Source organism: Asparagus officinalis, chromosome 10, assembly GCF_001876935.1.
Source record: "Asparagus officinalis chromosome 10, Aspof.V1, whole genome shotgun sequence".
In the NCBI taxonomy this organism is placed as follows: domain Eukaryota; kingdom Viridiplantae; phylum Streptophyta; class Magnoliopsida; order Asparagales; family Asparagaceae; genus Asparagus; species Asparagus officinalis.
This window is the reverse complement of record NC_033803.1, coordinates 5584126-5605611: the sequence shown is the minus strand read 5'-3', so window position 1 is coordinate 5605611 and position 21486 is coordinate 5584126. Positions and strand designations below refer to the sequence as shown.

At 37.4% G+C, this 21486-nt stretch overlaps 1 protein-coding gene across 5 annotated transcripts in view; it reads left to right on the top strand.

The window, feature by feature from the left end:
- LOC109825022 overlaps positions 1398 to 21486 on the top strand; it is a 21732-nt gene continuing 1643 nt past the window's right edge. Inside the window, exons 1-11 of one of the 5 annotated variants that reach the window (XM_020391695.1) lie at positions 1398 to 2011; positions 2873 to 3048; positions 7209 to 7342; positions 7479 to 7594; positions 7701 to 7746; positions 7856 to 7947; positions 8591 to 8639; positions 14374 to 14444; positions 16752 to 16865; positions 16949 to 17061; positions 19292 to 19337. In XM_020391695.1, coding sequence (XP_020247284.1) covers positions 1613 to 2011; positions 2873 to 3048; positions 7209 to 7342; positions 7479 to 7594; positions 7701 to 7746; positions 7856 to 7947; positions 8591 to 8639; positions 14374 to 14444; positions 16752 to 16865; positions 16949 to 17061; positions 19292 to 19337 — 1356 coding nt within the window. In that variant the 5' untranslated portion in view covers positions 1398 to 1612. Of the gene's footprint in view, positions 2012 to 2872; positions 3049 to 7208; positions 7343 to 7475; positions 7595 to 7700; positions 7747 to 7855; positions 7948 to 8590; positions 8640 to 14373; positions 14445 to 16751; positions 16866 to 16948; positions 17062 to 19291; positions 19338 to 21486 lie in introns of all 5 variants that reach the window. The other 4 variants (XM_020391696.1, XM_020391694.1, XM_020391697.1 and 1 more) reach the window with 4 other exon arrangements.

The following is a 21486-nucleotide window of genomic DNA, read 5'->3' as shown; positions in this document are numbered from 1 at the left end:
CACCAAACGAAGCCCTAGATGAACTTTCAAAGCGATCTACTTCTCCAAAATAGCCCAAGCGTAGCCCGAGCTCTGATACCAATTGTTGCGCCTTGAGAAACCAAAATAATCGCCGAGAAAGATAAATAACCAAACCAAAATCAATAGCACAAACAATCAAACACCAGTTTTACGTGGTTCGGCAAGATGCCTACGTCCACGGGGCAAGGAGGGGGGAGTTTTCACTATTAGAAATCAAGAGGAACAAACTAGGGTTACAAATCTCTCATAAACCCTCAACAATCAACTCTCAATCTCTCCAATTGCTCCTAGAATAGAAGCCCAAAGAAAACTCTCACAATCTGCTCAAAAACTCCTGCCTTGCATACCCTAAAAAACACCCAAAGGGTATTTATACAAATCCAAAACGTCGACCGTATCGGTCGACCGCCACCAATCCTGAAGCCTAATAACTCCTGTGCACGAATGCGGTCGACCGGGCCGGTCGACCGCCACCCAATTTTGCTGAAACCCGAACTTTCTGCCAATTCTACATAAATTTGTACCCGCTTGTTTTATTCGGAAAAGAAACTCTATGAGTTTCATTTTGTCAGATAGAAAACCCCGAGTGAAGTGATATAAATAATCCAATGAGAAGCTGCAAGCATCAAATATCATAGTTCAGTTTGACAGCAGTGCAAAGAACAATGATTCACATCACAACGAACAATTATGCTCAATAAAATTTCAGGGAGGAAAACCGCAAGCATCAAAGAATTGAGGCAGTAATTCAGATCACAAAAAAATTAAATTGAGGCAGTAATTCAGATCACAAAAATTTACCTGAAAATTATTACCATGGAATAAAAAAATGCTGATTTTTGCACAAATCAAGCAACAACAATTCACCAAGAAAGACGTTTGTTTTTTTTTCTCAAGATCCAGCAAAAATCACAAGAAGAAGAGAGGAAAAAAAAATCAACAGCGCCATACAAAGATCCGAGACAGCGAAGATAGAAAAAGGAGGAACACCGCAAGCATCAAAGAACCGAGGCGTGAAAGAGATCAAAGTGGCGGTAACCCTAGCCAACTCAGATTTTCCTCCCATTTCATTGCAGATCTGACAGTAACACAGGTGAAGAGAGTTTTGCACCGATTTCCTCTTAATTTGAGGTGGACGCTGTGTGGGGGATGGGAAAGGAGTTTCAAGGGTGTTTTAGGAAAATGCTAGAGGCATACCCCCTAACCACACCCTTAACCACACTCTTCTCTTGTTACAGTGCACTAAGGCCCACATGAGAATTTTTTTTACGCCAACCAAACACCCTCTGAACACCAAACTAGATTTGGCACGTGCATGGCCCCCCTCACTGTTACCCATTAGGAAAAAAAAAAAATCCACAAGTCACACAAATTACTCACAAAAATAGTACAAAGGAATGCGATCTTCGACGCTGTCCTACCCGCGATTGTCTTCCTCCGAGTAACTTCCTCCAATTTTCTCAGGGAGGAAAAATAAGATCCGAATTCAACGCGGCACAAGAAAAAATATCCATTATGGATTCCACAATCTCATTAATATCAGTCAACACTGAGTTTCTTTCTTCAAACCCTAACCCTAACTTCACTATCAATGGACACCATCGGCGACGTCGCAAGCGTAGCCCAGCTCTCCGGCGTCGACGCCGTCGGCCTCATCTCGATGATCGTCAGATCGGCATCGACGGCGAGAACGCACAGGAAGAACTGCGTCGAATTCGCTCAGCATCTGAAAGTTGTCGGCGACCTGTTGGAGAAGCTGGATGTCTCGGAGCTTAAGCGGCACCGCGAGACGCGGGAACCGCTGGAGCAGCTCGAGGAGGCCCTGCGGAGGTCCTTTGTTCTCGTCGACAGCTGCCGGGGAATGAGCTATCTTTACCTGTTGGCGATGGGTTGGAACGTTGGGTCGCAGTTTAGGAAAGCGAGGGAGGAGATTGATTGGTACTTGAGGCTGATTCCTCTGATTTCGCTCGTTGATAGGGCTAGAGCGAGGGTAAGGAGTTTGCCCATTTTCTCGATTTCGTTTCTTGTGGCTGTTTATTTTTGCTTGCTGGTCGAAAAATTATAGTCCTCAACCATCATCACCGCTGGTTTGGAGTTTTGGTGCAATTTAAGAAGCTTTAAGATGATGTTAGAATAGTAAGATGCAAATCATATCAGATTTGTATTTAAACGGTTTCTAAATTTAGGTTTAATTTGAGGAGTGTGCCCATTCTATTGATTCGTTCATGTCATTATTTATTATATGAATGTTTAGATTGCAATTTTACTCATTTATCAAGTAGATTAAGTTGATTTCCTTTTGTTGGACTGTAAGATTATAACCCTTGATTATTGTCACAACTCAGGGTTTTGGTGTAATCGAAGGATAGGATGATATATGAACAGTCCTGATTCAAATCGTATCGGATGCATATTTAAAGTGGGTTTTAAAAAAGATATCACTGCATATAGAGGACACTCAATCTGGAAGGGAAGGTTAGAATATAAAATTATGGCCGCTGTTCCTCATTACAAGTGCAAATTTGTGAAAGAGGAACATATGTTAGATATAAGAAATCAGGATACAGTAAGACTAATTGTTGAGATTAATATACTAGATTCTCTATGCATCTCACTTAGTGTAGTGAATAGTATTGTGATGCTTTGAAGATTCTCTTGCGTCGCTATACATTGCACGTATGTATTCTTAGGGATACGTTTTAGCTGATTAGTTATTAAACTCATGATCTTTTGAACAAAGGATTTTTTTTGATTGGACGTAGACATTGCCTGTTACTTCATAGTGCACTATAAATTATCGTCAGTTTGTCCATAATATGCGAATTTAACAAAGTGATATTTTTTTCCATAGGACTCAAGACTGAAGAATATACCCCAACAGGACCATTGTCTAATTGATCTTAAAGTAGAATCGGGACATGATCAATCGAAAGTTGACCAACAGAATGACATGATGGATGCAAAGGGAGTAAAAGCTGATGCAAACCCAGATGTTCATTATGGGGAGTTTCCATCTAACACCTATACGTTAGTGCTTCTTTAATATCTTAAACATTGTCATCAATTCTTTGAATTCATTGGAACTATTTTTTGCTAAACAACAGCATGATATTCTAATTGACAATACACGAACTTGTAGAGCGCTTGACCAACTTATTCTTGTGGTACTTTTAAAGTAAGATACTAATCATGATAGAAGTACACAACAGTTGGAATTTCAATTTTTTCCATGCTTGCGTGTGGCTTTTTGTTAGTGGACCTTTTCTCTTATTTATTTATTTATTTTTTATTTTTTTATTTTTGGAGGGGGGGGTAGTGATGAAAGAAGAGGGTTTCTTTAGGACTACGTAAGAACTGATTTTTTGAAATAAAAATAACCCTGCTAGTGTCTTTAACACCTACAATATTGGTCCGGTATGATTTGTGAACTTCCCCCAATAAACCTCTACCATGTCTAAAGTCTAAACACATTTATGAGATTGCTAGTCTCCGACTCTCTATGGTGTTTTGATAGCGGAACAAACGCAAACAATTAGATCAGACTTGAGCTCACCCATCCAGCTTGAAGACTCGAGCTCACTCATCCAGCTTGACCCCTCTGACTGTTTCAGTTGTAACATTCACTAAAAGATTCCAAATTACTTAATTCTTGAAATCCTAAAACTAGACTTGATTAGCTTTCTGATGATATATAATTTGATGGGGTTTGAGTCGCATCTCGGGGCCATAATTACTCTGCAAGATGAGGATAGATTTGACAGTGCAGTTTAGCTAATAGTAGATCCTACTCATTAGAAAGAAATCAAAAAAGCGGAGTGAAACAGTATACAACTCGGGCTTTTTGGGGCTTTAGCGACAAGAAGCGGTAAAATGTGCCAAATAAAATAAGGTCCAGTTTAATTATGGATATATATGTCGGAGGAGATGATTGTGAGGAGGAAGTGTCTTCGATTGGAGAAGGAGGTGAATGAGCTCTGATTGGAGATGGAGATGGTGATGGTGATGGTAAGCTTAGATTGAAAATGGTGATGATGAGCTTTGATGAGGAGCTCAAGAAAAGGTGATGTCGTGATGGTGATGGTGATGGTGATGGCGGAGCTTGCTTGTAAAAGATTTGGAGGCGGACTTGATTGCGGGAGGCGGTTGATTTGTCCGGAGGCACTAGACAAGGTGACTAGAGTGGGAGTTAGGGTTAGTGTTTATTTTATCTCGATGCGCAGAAACGAAGAGGAGAGAGAAGCAGAGGATTTTACTTAAGCGCTTGATATCAATTTTACAAGCTTGTTGCCGTGTTTTCAATAAAAAAGTGCCATGTATGTTTTCATTGGCCGCTTTCGACAAAAGCGGAGCTGTGAGGCATCGCTTCCGCCTTGCAAGGCGCATAAGTGGCCAAAAGCGGTGTTTTTTCAACAATGCTCGTTAGTGCCTTGTAACTTGTTATTGTAATTAATGCTCAATATTGCTAGCTGTTAGAATCATCTTTATGTACTTCAGTTGTAAACTAGAGAACAAGTTTTAGTTTGAATCAAGAAAAGTTATCTTTTGATGTGAGTTTTATCCTTCACTATTGTTCTCTACTGCTTGGGTGGATTCCCTTGGGTGTATATTTTTATGTATGAAATTTATGGTTTCCGTTGGTACAAATTGAATCATCTCAATTTGAGATGAGAAGCAATTCCCTATTAGACCTTATTCTTGTTAGACTTGTGTTCATCCCTTATCCTCCTTGTTCTGGCATCAAGTTGCTATCAGAATTTTGGTGGGAATGGCATGATGTTGTTGTTGAGTTCTTGTGTCCGATCAACCCATGGCCCATGAACGTGACTTGAGGGGTGTGGAAATGGACATGGAGACAAGTGCAACTACTCCAAGAGCGTCTTGCGTGCGTGCAGGCTTTGAGATGTGATGAATCTTGCCATGTCTCGGAGCATGATGATTCTAGTGCCAAATAGGATGAGATCAACCCCTTTCACTATGTTCCTACCCGAGCATCAAGTGATGAAGAGGCTCCTCCTCATCAACATCCCTGAAGGAACCGTGGTTTGGAATGGGATATTAACCTTAAGGTGGATAAAATGAGAAGACTGTTGCAACAACTTCAAAATTAACACCAACAAGATGGTTAGTCTAAATCAGAGGAAAGTGAGCATTTTTTATAAGAATGTGTTTGTTAATCTTTTGTATCTAGATAGTTCTTACACTTCAAATGAAGAATCTCCATATCTCTTTGATTACGAGTCGCCACCAATTTTTTATGACTATCCAAAAGAAGGTATCATTTTTGAAGACCATAATGAGGCTTTTGTTATTGATCAAAGTTTAAATATGTGTCTTTCTAAAGACGAGTTTGAGCAAGAATTGGAGGAACACATCCAAAACTTTACATTGGTGGTCCTAGGGCTAGCCTAGAGAAGATAATGAAATTCCACCAATGTCTTTTCTTTATGAATCTCAAGACATTAAAAATGAGATTTCTCCTGGAGAGAAGAAACACAGTATCGATCTTGTACTTATTGCTGTTCTTCCAGATAAGCTCATCTACTTCATGAATCCAAAGGACGTCAAGAAGCTTTGGCGAAAAATTAATAAAATTGTGGTTAAAGAAATACTATTAAGAATATAAGCTATATTCACAAAGTTTGATCGTCATCCTTCTCAATACCAGGGATCATGTGGCATATGCCACATGTTCATCAAGTTTTTGAAGTGCTTAATCGAATTGAACTGCCAAATGGTATCCAAGTGGCTATGGTGTATCAGAAATCTTCAATGTGGCTGATCTTTCTCCATAGCATGAAGAAAAAGTGAGTTGAGTTTGCGGTCGAGTTCTATTTAGCCAGGGGAGAATGTACGGAGCAGACCTAACCAATTGGGTCAGACCCAAGCTCATCTGGCCAGCCTGACCCCTCTGCATTGTTTCAGTTGTAACTTGCTCTAGAATATTCCAATTAACCTGATTCTTGAAATTCTGGAAATTAGACTTAGTTAGTGTTCTAGTGATATATAGTTTGATGTGGTTTGAGTCGCATCTTAAGGTCATAATTACTCTACAAAAGGAGGGCAATGCATATTTGACAATGCAACTAGCTAGTAGCAGATCCTACTCATTAGTGTCATATAACTTGTAATTGTAATTAATGCTCAGTGTGGCTAGCTGTTAGAATTCATCTTTATGTACTCCTTTAGTTGTAAACCAGAGATCAAGTTTTAATTTGAATCAAGAAAAGTTATCTTTTGAAGTGAGCTTTCTCCTTCTCTAGTGTTCTCTACTCCTCGGATGGATTCCCTTAAGTGAGACCTTACCTTTGTTACACTTGTGTTCATCCCTTCTCATTGTTCCTGCATCATCTCCTGTACAACAAGTTCTTATCGGCTGATAAATCTTGGCATTGCTTAGGTTATGCAGAATTATCAGCTATTATCTTATATTATTAAACATGAGAACTGCTAGTGACGGTTTGGCACTGGAAACATAGCCAATAATGTCTAGGATGTGAAGTTCTGATATTTTCAACCTGTATATTTGATCAATCTTTTGATATCTCATTATTGTTATAAGAAGTTATCTTGATTTGTGACTATCTTGGGCATTCCAGCTGTAAGTCTCTTAACGTTTCTTAGCTTTGGTTCCCCATTTCCTTATCAGTACCTTCATACATGAGTTGAAAAACATGCAAGTGTTTTGTGCTCGAGGGACTTGGATGTGAAAGGTTATGATTGTTCTTAGTTTTGGTTCTCCATTTCCTGATCAGTACCTTCATACATGATTTGAAAAACATGCAAGTGTTTTGTACACGAGGGACTTGGATGTGAAAGGTTATGATTGATGACCATTGTGACTTGTGAGGCATCTGTAACATGAAAAAGATTGGGCTTCATGTGTATTTATGAGAAGTCCGTCAAACATGAAATCCATCTATTGGATGTTAAAGAATGGAGTAACTGTAAAGGATTTGCTTTTATTGGTTACTGGAATGATTCAGCAAAGTTGAGGGTGAGATATCCCCAATGAATATTTTGGTAGCCTTTATTGTGAATCTTTGTGGATGGCTATAAAAATCCCTCTTCTTCAGTTATGTTACAAGCCATGTTCCCAACGGATAGTGACATTCATGGTTACTAAAATGATGAGTTATGATTGTCTATGGGTTAATTTCTTTGTGTGCTTACGAGCCATTCTATCTCAGGGAACTTAGAGAGATTGCTATTCCTACTGTCTCCGAGGATAACAAATCTGATGCCCTAAAGAGAAGACAAGAAGTTGTTTCCTGGGCTGATATCCCCACATCACACGAGAGACGAACTTCTCCTAGTTCAGAAGGTAATGTAAGGCAAGACTGCTGCAGATAGATGTTTTTATTACCTTATTTTGTCCAATGAAAAAACTTGATACTTTGTTCTCTCCAATAAAACACTCCTTCTTTTAATGACTGATGAGCAATTAATTTTTCTAGCAGGCGAAGTATCTTTACCTGGTATCGGGGGATTTCAAATCACTGGTGAAGCTACACCAGGAAGCACTCTGAGAGCATGTGGCTATGCCACGAATGGGACTTCCCTTTGCATCTTCCAGGTACTTGACTTTATATATGTTCTTTAGTTGTCTTCTTTTTCTCTGGATTTTTTTTTAAAAATATATTCATGCACATTGTTAGCGCTAATATGGGATCAATTTTTAGTGGGTTCGTCATATTGACATTGTTGGTACAAAGCAGTTAATTGAAGGTAATTTTTGAATGTTTTATGAAATAGTTATTTTATTGGACCAACCATCATTAGAACTCTTCCTTTTTACCTGATAGAACTCATTTGTCTTGGAAATTCTTCCTTCTAGGAGCCACAATGCCAGAATACGTGGTAACTGCTGATGATGTTGGTACCATTCTTGCTGTGGACTGCATACCAATAGATGACAGTGGCCGACAGGTTTCTTACTAGCTGTATCAACTTTGATATATAATTATTTCTTTACTTGATTCTTGCAAATTCTTCATTCATGGTCTCTAGTCCTGTTATATTTTGCTTTCACTTTCACTTTCACTCATATATGCACTTTCTGTTACAAAGTTTTCTCGAGTATTGATGTATTATTTTAGTTTTGCTTAGCCTTATTGTTGTATACATATTAGTGTTAGTTTCTATTAACAATATTTGTCGAAGTTTATGTATATGGTTTCTCTCAGTAATGTTCCTACTTTCAGTTATGTTCCGGTCGTCCTGTATTTGCAGCTATTCTGCTGCAACACGTTTGTTAGACTATTGTTGAAGTCAAACTCAGACATCTTTATAATGGGAGTTATCATTATCTCCAATATCCATGGACAGATTCATCAAAAGATTGAAGAAATTAATTTTCTCCATTAACTCATACAAAGATTCATCGCAAAAGATGACTTCTTGGAAGTTTCGTATATTGTTTCCTTTTCAAATATTCAATCTACTATTACTTTACTGTCTTGATGTTCTTTTGGGGTAATATCTTCCCTACCTTATACTTTAGACTTCTAATTCTTTTTTTTTAACTGAGTTTCACAATCCTGAGGCTGAGTTAGTTATTTGCTTATTATAGGGGAGATTGGTTCATCATGTTGCCAACAACCAAAACAAAGTAGTATGTGGTAAGTTTTTTGTAGTGTTTGACTTTATATTTAATTGACTAATTTGAAGATCTGGACATCTTTATACAGCGATTTTATAGTTTTCATTCAGATTGTTTCAGTTTTTCCTTCTCATTTAGTTGAAGTCCTTGCAATTTTTCATTGTCATGATTGTGAATATATGACGAGCTGCACATTAAATTTTTTCCTTATGGCTTGTTCTCATAATAAACATATGTTTTCTCCAATCAAACTATAGATTTTTCTTTCACATTTTTTTATATTTTTGTATTGATGCCAAGAACAAACAATCTCAGTTTACTTGTGGGGCAGGCTTCAAGCATTCTAGTATTAAGAGGTGCTATACAAAAAAATCTTGAAAAAGTCCACTACAAAAACCCTAAAGATAGTTCATGTTTATATAAAATAAACATCTGAGACCAGGACTTGCCTATATTTTACATATATAAATAAGTTTCATGTTTATACTGAAATTTCAACATACATTAATAGTCTTTAGATTGATAAAAAGTGACTGAGATATTTACTTGACACAATTGAGAGACATCTTTGTGAGAAAGTTCAAACATTAGAGTACAAAACTATAACCCTCAATCCTTACCACAACTACGGAGATTTGAAGTAGTGGCAGGGTCCTTTGACAGAATGCACCAGTAAGAACAGTGTGCTTGATTTATTCTCAAAGTTCCCATAAGAGTCTAGTGTCCTATGCATGAAAAACCAAAATATAACACATATAAAAACTGAAATTCCTTTTTTTCTTTTTCTGAACTGTTCAAGTTACACTGATTTTTTTATTAACCATCATGGCCTTTATAGCCTATCAATTTTTTGTCATTTGTCTCAAACATTGTCCTGTGTATTCTTGTAGTTGCTTAGAAGTGAAATGTTATACGCTGACATTACTGTCATCATCTAAGACCTTTTCTATGAGAATATGGGTTGGTATTGGAGCTTGAGGCTCCATGAAGATGTGAAGAAAATTCTATAACCAGCAGTCATTCTGACTTACAACCAAATTTATGTAAACTTCCATGTTAAGAAGCTATGACCAAATTGGGGATGATAAAATCCTACAAATGCAGTCGGCTGGTAGGAGAGTGATGCGAAACGATGATAGAGGGTCTGTCGGAATCAGCGATCTAAATCGAATAACGCACCGTTTTGCCAAAAATGATGATCTTCGGCAGGAAATTAAATTCAAAACGATTAATGTGGCAGATGCATTTTAATAAGATTTGCATCAATAATCATGAACAATTCCAATCTCAAACAATATTACCGCTGTATTTATTATCATTTCGCAAGTTCTAAAATCAATATCAGATCTGCAACAGTTCTAAAATCAATATCAGATCTGCAACAGTCACATATTTAGTTGCTCCCTACTCACAAGTATAATCCAGCAGTGAATATAGTATAAGAGTTTAGAGATTGTATACTCATGCAATTAACTAACAAAATAAAATTAACAGAAAAATAAGGGACGAAAGAAAACGAAACCGTTGTCGGTCTGAACAGACTCGACGTGAGAGACCTCTGTTGTGGCGATCACTTCATATATAGGATCTGGTTAACATCCAGGGGAGTAACATTTGGAGAAAGTCGCGATCACTAGAGGTGAGTTCATTTCTCACTAGTATTTTTATAATATGAAATTGTATGATCGATAAATAAATAATATATATCATTTTCATGTATATAAAAGATTTGATCTACTTTTGTTCTGGCGTAAACCATAAATATGATGTTGTTTCGTACAAGATATGAAAAAAAATCAATTTGATTTTATACGAACTATGAAAAGTGAATTTGGCTCTCATGCGATTTCACTTCAACTAATTTTAGGCATTGCTTATTCTAGAAGTTTGATGAAATATTTTGAACATATTTCAACAGTTTTACGGATTCAAAGATTTCTTGTGACATAGTATCTGATAAAAATAAAGAAAAATAAAAATTCGTAAACTGATTTAAATGGGATAAGAAGTTTTACCTCGTCCACTTCATTTGAAAATATCTGTAAATTCTGATATGTAAAGTATTACTCATTGTGACAAGTGATTCTCGATGTTTTCAAACCCTCTAAAAGTTCACTATTGAGTAATTCTGCTTGCCATATGGTGAATGCACCTTATTTGGCCCCTTTGTATTGGCCCTTCTGAAATGTGTTCTGGCCCCTCTGTATTTGGCCAGTAACCTATGGCAGTGTTAGGTGCATTCGATTCCCGGGAATTATCTATTATTTGATACGTTTTACGCATTCCCATGCTACTGGGTTATAATTCGTAGCCTAAGTGTGACATATGAGCTGATTTTTATGTTTCATGAATTACTAGCCTGAAATGTGGAGCTAAGTGTTATGCGGGGCTAAGTGTTTCATCATGTGGACGCGATGAGAGCCATCTCTAGAGCCCGTAGGAGCCACCTCTAGAGTCCACATCGCCTGACAGTAATAGATTTGTGATTTTAAGATTTGAGCATGAATTCGAAGAACACGACTCATGGAGATTTAAAATTTTGACAATTGACTGCGAAATTTAGAAAATAATAGTCCTCTGGTTTTGTACAAATTAGTAGTTCTTTTCTTTCTTAATATTTACCTTGATCCAAAAAGAGTTTGATTTCAGGAAATATCTCAGTTGCACATAAGAAAGAAAATATAATTATTGTATTCTTTCTTGAAGACAATATTATAATATTTGGATCGTATTTTGCTATCTTTGAATTTCTCATGCAAAACTTATAATTTGTTATTTCTGGGAATTATTCTTATCACTATTTTGTTAGTTATCTAGGAACTCTAGTGGGAAATGTTCTCACTAAGCTTTTTAGCTCATTTCGTTGTTTTTTAATTTTTTTTTTTTCAGATCTGAGTTAGAAAAGTGATAATCCAAAATTTTGATCGTGGGCATGGTTGGGAAATGCTTAATTGCCAGTGGTGATATGTTCAGCAGAAAGAATGTTTTGCGCTATAAATATTTATAACGGTATGGGTTTTGGAATGTAAGTAACATATATATATCTATCATCAGCATGTTTATAAATACTTTGAGATAAACTATCTGATATAAGTATCAGGCTTGACTCGTGCGTGGGACTTGTCTTGTGCATGGGTCGTTGCTGTCTCGTAACCCGTATTTATGAATTTTCGCTGTAGTTTTGGGGCGTGACACTACTCTTCTAGCAAAGAGTTCGGTTTGGAAGTCACTTTTCAATCCGACTTTAAATTTTAACAAGGCTTTCATTGGTGCTTCTTGCTCAATGGTGTTGCATCGAGTAAACAATTTATCAAATTGAGCAACGTATTCTTTTACAGATTTGGTTCCCTGAGTAAGATGATGCCACTTGTCGAGCAATCTATGATAGAACAATGGCGGGAAGTATTTCGTTTTAAGCTCGTCGACCATTTCTCGCCAAGTTGAAATCGGTAATTCACCTCTAATATGTCTTAACAATGTTGGACCAATATTGGCAGGCGGGTCCGGTGAGTTTCATTGCGGCAAACTTGACTTTTCGCGGCTCCGTCAGGACGCACCAATTAAGGTAGCGATCCATACTCTTCAGTCAGTCCAAGAAAGCTTTTGGGTCGAACTTAGCATCAAAGGTTGGCGGATCAGACACAGGTTGAGGTGGGGTTGATGAACGATGTGCCCATGACCTTGACCTTACAGAGGCAGAGTTGCAACACGCGCTTTTCCTAGCTTAGCGCGCGTCTTGCTGATTGCATTTTGGAAGGCCTCACGGGTAGCTCTGCTCTCTTGGGCTACGGTATCAAATCGTGCTGCTAGTTCAGCGAATTTCTTAAGGATTTCGGACTTTACATGGCCTGACATGTTTGACTCACTAGTTGACTCACTTGACTCTCCCAATCGGTATGGTGGACCTGTGCGAGTGGGCATGCACTAATAGCTAAATGAGATGATTGATTTTTTTAATTGAATAAAGACAACTAAAATAAAAATTTCCTAACTTAGAACCATGCTTTGATACCAAAAATGATGCGAAACGATGACAGGAGGTCTGTCGGAATCAGTGATCTAAATTGAATAACGCACCGTTTCTCCAAAATTCATGATCTTCAGCTTTGGCAGGAAATTAAATTCAAAACGATTAATGTGACAGATGTATTTTAATAAGATTTGCATCAATAATCATGAACAATTCCAATATCAAACAATATAACTGCTGTATTTATTATCATTTCGCAAGTTCTAAAATCAATATCAAATCTGCAACAGTCACATGTTCGGTTGCTCTCTACTCACAAGTATAATCTCAGCAGTGAATATAATATAAGAGTTTAGAGATGGTATACTCATGCAATTAACTAACAAAATAAAATTAACAGAAAAATAAGGGACGAAAGAAAACGAAACCTTTGTCAGTCTGAACAGAGTCGACGTGAGAGACATCTGGAGGTGGTATGACAACGGTGAACTGAACGATGATGACGAGGCGGAGATCCGATAACGACGAGTGCGACGGTGTTAAAAAACGAGGCGGGCGTCGGCGAACTGGATGACGACGTGTGCGACGATGTCGAACTGGGCTATCAAGTAGCGGCGGGTCGACAGGTCGATTAGTGAACTGGCGATGACAAACGGCGTCGACTGAGCGATGACCACGGTGTGTGAACTGACGACGATGAGGGCGATGATGAGGACGACGACATCGACTAGATGACAGCGCAGACGATGGCGTCAAGCGGGAAGATGATGACGGCGATAGCGTCAAACTGAACAGTGACACGATCAATGGCGTTGAGATGATAGATGATGAAAGCGGTGAGGACGCGGGTGGCCTGTCCGATCGAGACCGGTGGTAGGTGCCGGGATGAGGTCGGCGGCAGCGTTGGGATGCTTGGGAGTGGAGAGTAGGGATTCCGAGGGCTGCTCAGAGTAGGAGTGGTGGCTGGTTGAGAGGGATGAAGAGGAGTTGGGAGCTGGGTTTGGAAATTGTTGATGTGGGAAGAGTAGAAATTTGGCGGTTGTGTATGAGGAGAAAGAAGGTTTGTCGGTTGTTTGTGACAGAGGAGAACAATTTAGCCTAGGGTTTCACACCCGAGACCTAGGGTTTCACACCCAAACCTTCACACTAAAATTTAGCTAACAAATATTTCTTCATTCAATAATTCATTGCCTTTCAATAGTCTCATACAACATTATTTATAAAGAAAACTACGTGCACACAACGTGCAATAAAAAATAGAAACAAAACAACAATCCCTCAAATCACTCAACTAAATTTCAAAATTCAAAATTCAAAATTCAAAATTTAAAATACAAAATTCAAAATTCAAAATTCAAATTTTAAATTTCAAATTTCAAATTTCAAAAATCAAAAATAAAAGAAAGTCAACTAATCAAATATGGAAATTGTCATTTCTTGTCCTCATCAGAGAGTCTATCCGTATGTGGTCAAGTTGTTGAGGTTCATCATTCAAGGAGCAAACCTCCCTCTCCTAGTCTAAGACGAGTCTAGCAAGTCAATGATATTTCATTACTTCTTTCTGTGTGATGATGAACATAATGATAAGAATAAGTTCTGCTGTTATATTCCACCATTCATCTTTTCTTTAACTCAAACCCATGTGAAAGGCGGAAGATGAACTTAAGGCAAACTGGGAAACTATAGTAGTTTTCGTTTGAACTTATTAAAGTATCATCTGATTTTAAATGTTGTTATTTGGTTTTGTTAGGCATGACCATCTAACTACCCAATATTTCGACAGATCCTGCCATGCAGTATGAGATTGATGCTCACATTTCTGCAGGAAGCGCAGTATTTACAGTTTTCTTGTTGGTAGGTGGCATTCAGCCTTTTTGCCTTCTTTCCCCATTTATGGTTTTTGATATTCATTAGCAATGTAACTTGAACGGCATCTGAAAATTGTCACTTTTATTTATCTCTAGCTACAAGCCATATCATGTCATAATCCTTCAATTTTTGGACATGATTGGATGAGCAAAAGCCATTAAAACTTAATTATTCTAATTTTAAATAAAAGGATCACTTTAGTACCTAAAGTTTCATTGATTTTTAGAAGATTGTTTGTGAGATTTGTTCATTTAATATGCGATATTTTTATCTTACCTTATTCAAAATTGGCTACGATATATATTTCAATTTGAGGGAAGACATAAATTTCCTAGATAGTGTCATTAAAAAGAATCTTTTTCATGTTTTATCTTCAGATTATTATATTTAATTATTTTTAAGCTAAGTACTGAGATGTACACTTTTGATAATATTTACATTAGAACATATAGAAATATTAATTGTTGATTTGTTGTATTTATCTGTTTCCTTTTTTTGAGGAGGACCTTATCTTTCGTAGTTATATCTCTTATAATTCTTATAATATAATGTAATAGATATTTAAGTAGTAAGCTCCAATGATATGCTCATGCCATGGTTTATAAAGTTCTAGAGAAGAATATCTTCTATAAAATTTCAATTTTACCCTTCTACATACAATGGGATGGAGGAAATGTCTTCCATTCATCAAAAAATTTCAATACCACCACTGTTTCTTTTATATAGTAGTATATACTTGTACTAACATATTCCTATGTCTTAAATAATGTAGACCATCGTCGTTGTTTGGTGCTCTAAACTTAAAGTATGTCTATGTCATACCCTTTAAACTGTATTCTTGCAACAGTATGGATGTATTGGTATGTCTTTGGTTCCTGACTAGGAACGCAAACGTCCCACCTGCATGGTTGTTTCTTTTCTGACCAACTCCGTAGGAGTTGAGCTACATTCATGAAGTGCTTAGACAATCCTTGGGTCAAAGGGTGTAGCTAGTAGTTACCAATTACGTTGTCTAAGAGAAGCATAATCTTTTCTATGCTTACATATTTAAATACCTATTTCTATTATTTGTGGGGATCAGTGTGTCTTGTGTTTGTAATGAACGTTGATGCAGGAAAGGCACGCATGGCTGTCTCATATTTCCAACCCTAAATGTGAACCGTGGATGAAAGCAACTCTTTCTCAAACAACTTAAAAGGAATGTAAATTAATTAATCAATTCTTCTTGATCAATAAGTGCGAGAATATTGAAATAATTCTTTGAAAAAAAAATCCTTTCATGATCCTACTGCAAATGCTTAAATTTTAGGGTTTTTGCAATATTGGTCCCCAAAATCTCATCTTTTTAGATACAAGTCCCCCAAAGCACCACATTTGGATATTAGTCCCCCAAATCATCATACTTGGATACAAGTCCTCCAACTCATCATGTAGGGACACAAGTCGACTGAAACTATGAAGTTCTTTGAAATAAGGCCTTGTGGCTAATTCTCATCTACTTAACCCAACTAAACAACTGGTGCTATTATTTTCTTTTTTCATTTTGCCCTTGTCTTCAACTTACTTTCGTGCAGAGATAAAGAAGCCAATGTATCCTTTGAATCCATTTAAAATCAACTCTATCTTGCTAAGCTTCCTAAGACCCCTCCAATTTAAAATCTGTTTCCTGACAACCTTGTTAAGTTAGTTGGGATAAGTGGATGATAATTAACCTTAAGTACTTGTTTCAAAGAACTTAATACTTTTGGAGGACTTGTATCCAAATATGATGATTTAGGAGACACATCTAAATATATAAGATTTAGTGGACTTCTATCCAACAAATATGATGATTTGGGGGACTTGCATCTAAATAGATGAGATTAGGGGGACAAACATCTCAAAAAACCTAGATTTTATCTCAAAAAACCTAGATTTTATTGCATACCATGGACCGGGAGACCTCATTTACTTGCATCCTATAAGTTTTTCTTTAACTATATATGAACAGTAAGTGATTGTTTCTTGCCATCTCTAGTTCCCATATTTGCTTCTTTGTTGACATGCCTCCAGTCAATATAATGGTAGATAGTCGTTTCCTTTTTTAAATACAACACATTGTCTATGGGCACCTATTCTATACCTTTTCACTTTGCAGTAATGAAAACTCTGCGTATGGTGATTTCTTTTCTCTAGTTCTGTCAATTTTATGCAAAACCAAATTGGCTCCAGGAAATGATCGTTTTTATGTTGGTCTTTTCTTCAATCACTTTTGCCTATGTAAAAGTTTAAATTCATTGGTTTGTGCAACAGATGGATTTTTCAGAGGAACGGGCACATTTGATTTTAGCACAAAATGGCTATCGAATTAGAGTCATTAGCACCAACCATGTGGTAATGGAGGAAAAATATTCACCTGATTTATATGTATGTTTAAGTAATTCTTTGTTATTGTAGCTGGAAATTCTATCATTATGAATCGTGTAAATGACATGCCTTTACATGCGCAGGTCAAACTTCCAAATGGACAATCAACACAATTTACGTTAATGTGCTCCGAGGGATCGATTCTACCATTCAACACAAGCAGAACATTGCAAGAATATGACACTAACAATATTAGGTGACACATCTTATCAAATTTGCTTTTAGACTATACATCTAGTTTTCATATTGCTAGTTAGTGTAGAGTTAGTAAGGTAGTGATTGTTGTCTTAACTTCTTTTTCCTTTTCCAAATTATATTTTTTTAAAGAATCATTTTTCAGCAAAAGCAGCAGCAAAAATCCAGTATTCCAAAATTTTTGGGTCGGTCACATGAATCCTAACCAATCATTGTTGTTGAGGGTGATCTCCTCTACTAAGTTGATCATCATTTTACCCTCTGTAACAGCTTATACAGGGTTTCTCTTAGGCATGCGCTGCACACCTCTATCGTTATCTAGGACATCTTTATCATCATGCCTCGGGCTCGCGAGCCCGTTGGCACGATGTAAGCAGTGGGGCTCACTGAATGTAGCGTGTTGTTTAGCTCAAACCACTACCAAATTTGACTAGCCGATGCTGTATTTGGCTCCTTAGACTTACTATTTAAACCATCAAATTTCTCTTTGTTTTTCCCGATGCGAGACTAAACATTAAGGGCTTCACAACCACCCCACCTTAAATCGACAACGTCCTCATCACGACATCGACAATTAGCGCATCCTAATATCATCGACAGATGATGTGGACTTTAGAGATGACTCCTATAGGCTCCACAACACTCACGCGATGTTGTACTTAACCTCGTATAACACTTAACTCCACACTTTCGGCTGATTAACTGCTTCGATACCATTTGTCATGGCCCGGGCCTGTGAGCCCATTAGCGCGATGTAAGCCGTAGGACTCACTGAGTGTAGCGCGTTGTTTGGCTCAAACCACTGCGGAAACCGACTAGCTGGTGTACATTTGGCTCCTTAGGCTTACTATTCAAACTATCAAATTTCTGTTTGTTTTCCCGATGCGGACTAAACATTGGGTGCTTCACAATGATAACTGTAAAATAATGGGTAAACATTGGGTGCTTCACATTGATAACTGTAAAATAATGGGTAAACATTGGGTGCTTCCACTGTTTTAAAAAACCTCCGCCTAGTCCGCTTAGACGTACGCCTAGGCCTAGGTGGTACCTAGGCCGTCTAACTAGCGCCTAGCGCCTAGACGGTGTTTAGGCTGTCCACGTAGATTTTACGAGCGTTTAGGGGAGTATTGTCTGCTTACGTGGATTGCACCCTGTAGGCCTTGATTGTGATTTTATGTGTCGTGGCCTACACGTCCTCCAAACTCCGTTAACCTCCAAATATGAACACCTCTACTACCTCCTTCGACCTTCAGCAAAACCTCATCGACCACCACTTAAATGAAGAAAAAAAAACGTCCAGAAACCGCTTAGGCGTCCGTCTAGACGACTAAGCGCTGGGCGCCAAGTCCGACGCCTAGAAGCGCCCAGCGTTTAATGTAACATTGGGTGCTTCACAATGATAACTGTAAAATAATGGGTATCAGTTGTCATGAGAGGAACACTCTTTTGCCGCTGTCTCATGGTATTTGGGAGCTGTTTGGTTGGATGGAAATAGAGTTGCGAAAGGAAATAGAGCAACCGGATTTATAAATACATTGTTTGGTCTGCAACTTTTGTAATTAGGAAAAATAAATGTACTTGCATTTCGTAGAAAAAACTTGCGACAAAGGCTATGACCATTTGGTCGGAGGAAACGCTACAAGCTTCAAAAACAAAACTAGAAAATAAAAATAATTCCACATCATCAAAATAAATCATTTTAACTCCAAACAGAAAACCATCTACACTCATGTTTCCTTATATGGAAAATTTATGTAGCTTTTGCACTAATTACTTATCAACCAAACACTGAACTTGCATTGGAAATACATTTTCTATAGTATAATAGCAGATATCCAAACAACGAATATGGAGTTGATTTCCCGCAACAAATGCCGCATGCGACATTTGCTCCTATTTATTTTTGCTGCAACCAAACAGTCCCTAAATGCAATAATGCCGTGCAAAGTGCTGTGAATTGCCTATATGTAGCATCATCTGTCTTAGTCATTCTTGATTGCCAGAAACTTACCTGAAGTCCTAGGAACTTCACATTTGTATTGCTTGGTAGTCGTATAATCTGTTTCCCTTTATGAAATGAAAAGAACATATGCCAATTGCCACCACCAGTGTTCTAAATGGATCAAATAGTATTCTACTGTGCAAAATTGCATTGTACATTTTTTCCCCTGCTTGCTTCTCTCTACCCTTTGCATATACACCTGATATTACCTTGTGAAATTATGCAGATTGCGAGATAGTATTGTCTTGACCTTGAGACACTTCCAAGCTAAGGTACTTACCCGTATTGATCTTTTATACACTAAGCTAATGTGAACATTAACATGTAACTATCATCTGTATGCATTAAGCTAAAACAGCTTGTGCTAGGATTACAGATTACATCGACTAAAATTGGCAGTGGCATGTGTTGCATTCTCGCTCCTCTCTATATCATTTCTACAGAGGGCCCTCTTCAGGATTTTTTACCATGGCGCAAACAATAGATATGTATATTACTTGTCAGATCCTTTTAAGGGTAACAAAAACATGAAAGTCAAAATATACATGCATTGAGGCTATAATATATAAAAGGTGTTTAATCTATATACCCCCAAATCATTAATATTTAACTGATCAAAATCCTTGCTGTAGATCATGAAGTTTAAGATTTGGGGTAAAATCTAAAATTTAAGATATGGGGGTATTTTAGTAGATAAAAAGATTTGGTGGCAATTTAATAAATATTGATGGTTTTGATATGCAGCCAAAACCCCTATATAAATTCTTTTTTGGTGCGTGCACATCCGTTCAGAAAATTTAGACATAGTCATTAACTTTATTGTCGGATATAAAGGACATTGTAGCGAGAGTTCCCATCTAAAATGCTTGCGAGAGTTTGGTGCAATTCACAAATTGGACAAATTTCCTTATTTGGGCTACGGATTGGTGCTTGACGGTGGGAAGCCAACCTTTGGTTTCAATGCTGTTACTTTCACTTTGACTAAGACTGCTCGTTATTGTAGCTTAATTAAAGTCTTGGACCAAGTAATGAACCTTAGGTTTCGGGTTCTCAGCAGTTCTTAGAGTTCTATTAGCTGTCGACAAGTTCTTACTTATCATAAACCTGTACTGGGCATATTCCCACTTTTCATTTAAGGTGAGTCCTAACCATGAACTAAACAATAGAAAATTATGGTAAAAAATAGTGGTCTCTCCCCTTCTTTTTTCTTTTTGGTAATGCAAAGAATCGGTACCAAAAGAAATGGCCTCATCTAGTATGCAACTTGATACTTAAGAATTAATTGTAGCAAGCATTTTCTGGAGAAGGAATAATGGAAAAACTTTGCGTTTAACGTTGTTCGGATTGAGGCAATTTTAGGATGAATGAGAACCCAGGAAATTCTCATCCGGATCCTAGCTAGATATTGTAACCCCTAATATGTTTTCTAGGATTAGCTACATTTCCAGTCTAATTCTGATGGATAGCCGAAGTGCTTGTCTGGTCACTACAGGTGGTTAAAGTTATTCTGTATATTGTTTGGTTGATCCTAGCTAGACATACAGTCTGTCAACAAACACTTTTGCGGGATTTATTTCATATACTTTTATTAGATTAATACTGATCGAGTTTTCATGTGGTCTGTTGATGGTAAAAGGATAGGTCAAACATGGAGCTTTCATTTCCTACATATTTTCATAAGAACAATTTTTCAAAACCGACTGAAATTTTTTTTTTTTTTTCAAAACCGACTGTTTTTTTTTTTATTTATCAAAATCGACCCGGTTTTGTGATTAGGCTGCTAATCACTATCCTAAATAGTCGGGGTTGGCAACCCCGACTATTTAGGATAGTGATTAACCTGCTAATCACCCTTTAATTAGGGTTTAACACCCTCCTAAATAGTCGGGGTTGCCAACCCCGACTATTTAGGATAGTGATTAGCAGCCTAATCACAAAACCGGGTCGATTTTGATAAATAAAAAAAAAACAGTCGGTTTTGAAAAAAAAAAAAAAAATTCAGTCGGTTTTGAAAAATTATCCTTAAACAATATCATAACTTATACTAGGGAAATAAGCATTTGCCCATCTCTCTAGGGTGTAGTTTATTACAATAACATAAGCCATTTAATCTATCAAAACTAATTCTTTCATAAAAATTTACTTCCGTTGTTAGTCTCTTCCCCCTTCCCATTTCTATGATCCTGCTCTAACGACTCCCACGGTGGGGATCGACAGGAGAGTGGCGAAGCCGTCTAAGTAGGTATTGGTTAGGGTTTCGAGAAGGAAGAAGAGGAAGTGGATGTTGTCGAAGGAGTCACGGAGAAGGAGGTAGGACACTGTGAATGGATTGTTGATGGCCCTTCTAGAAACTTGTAAGACACAGATGTTATTGTAGAGGCAATAAAAATAGGCTAGGGTCTTAATGTCATCGGCAGTGAC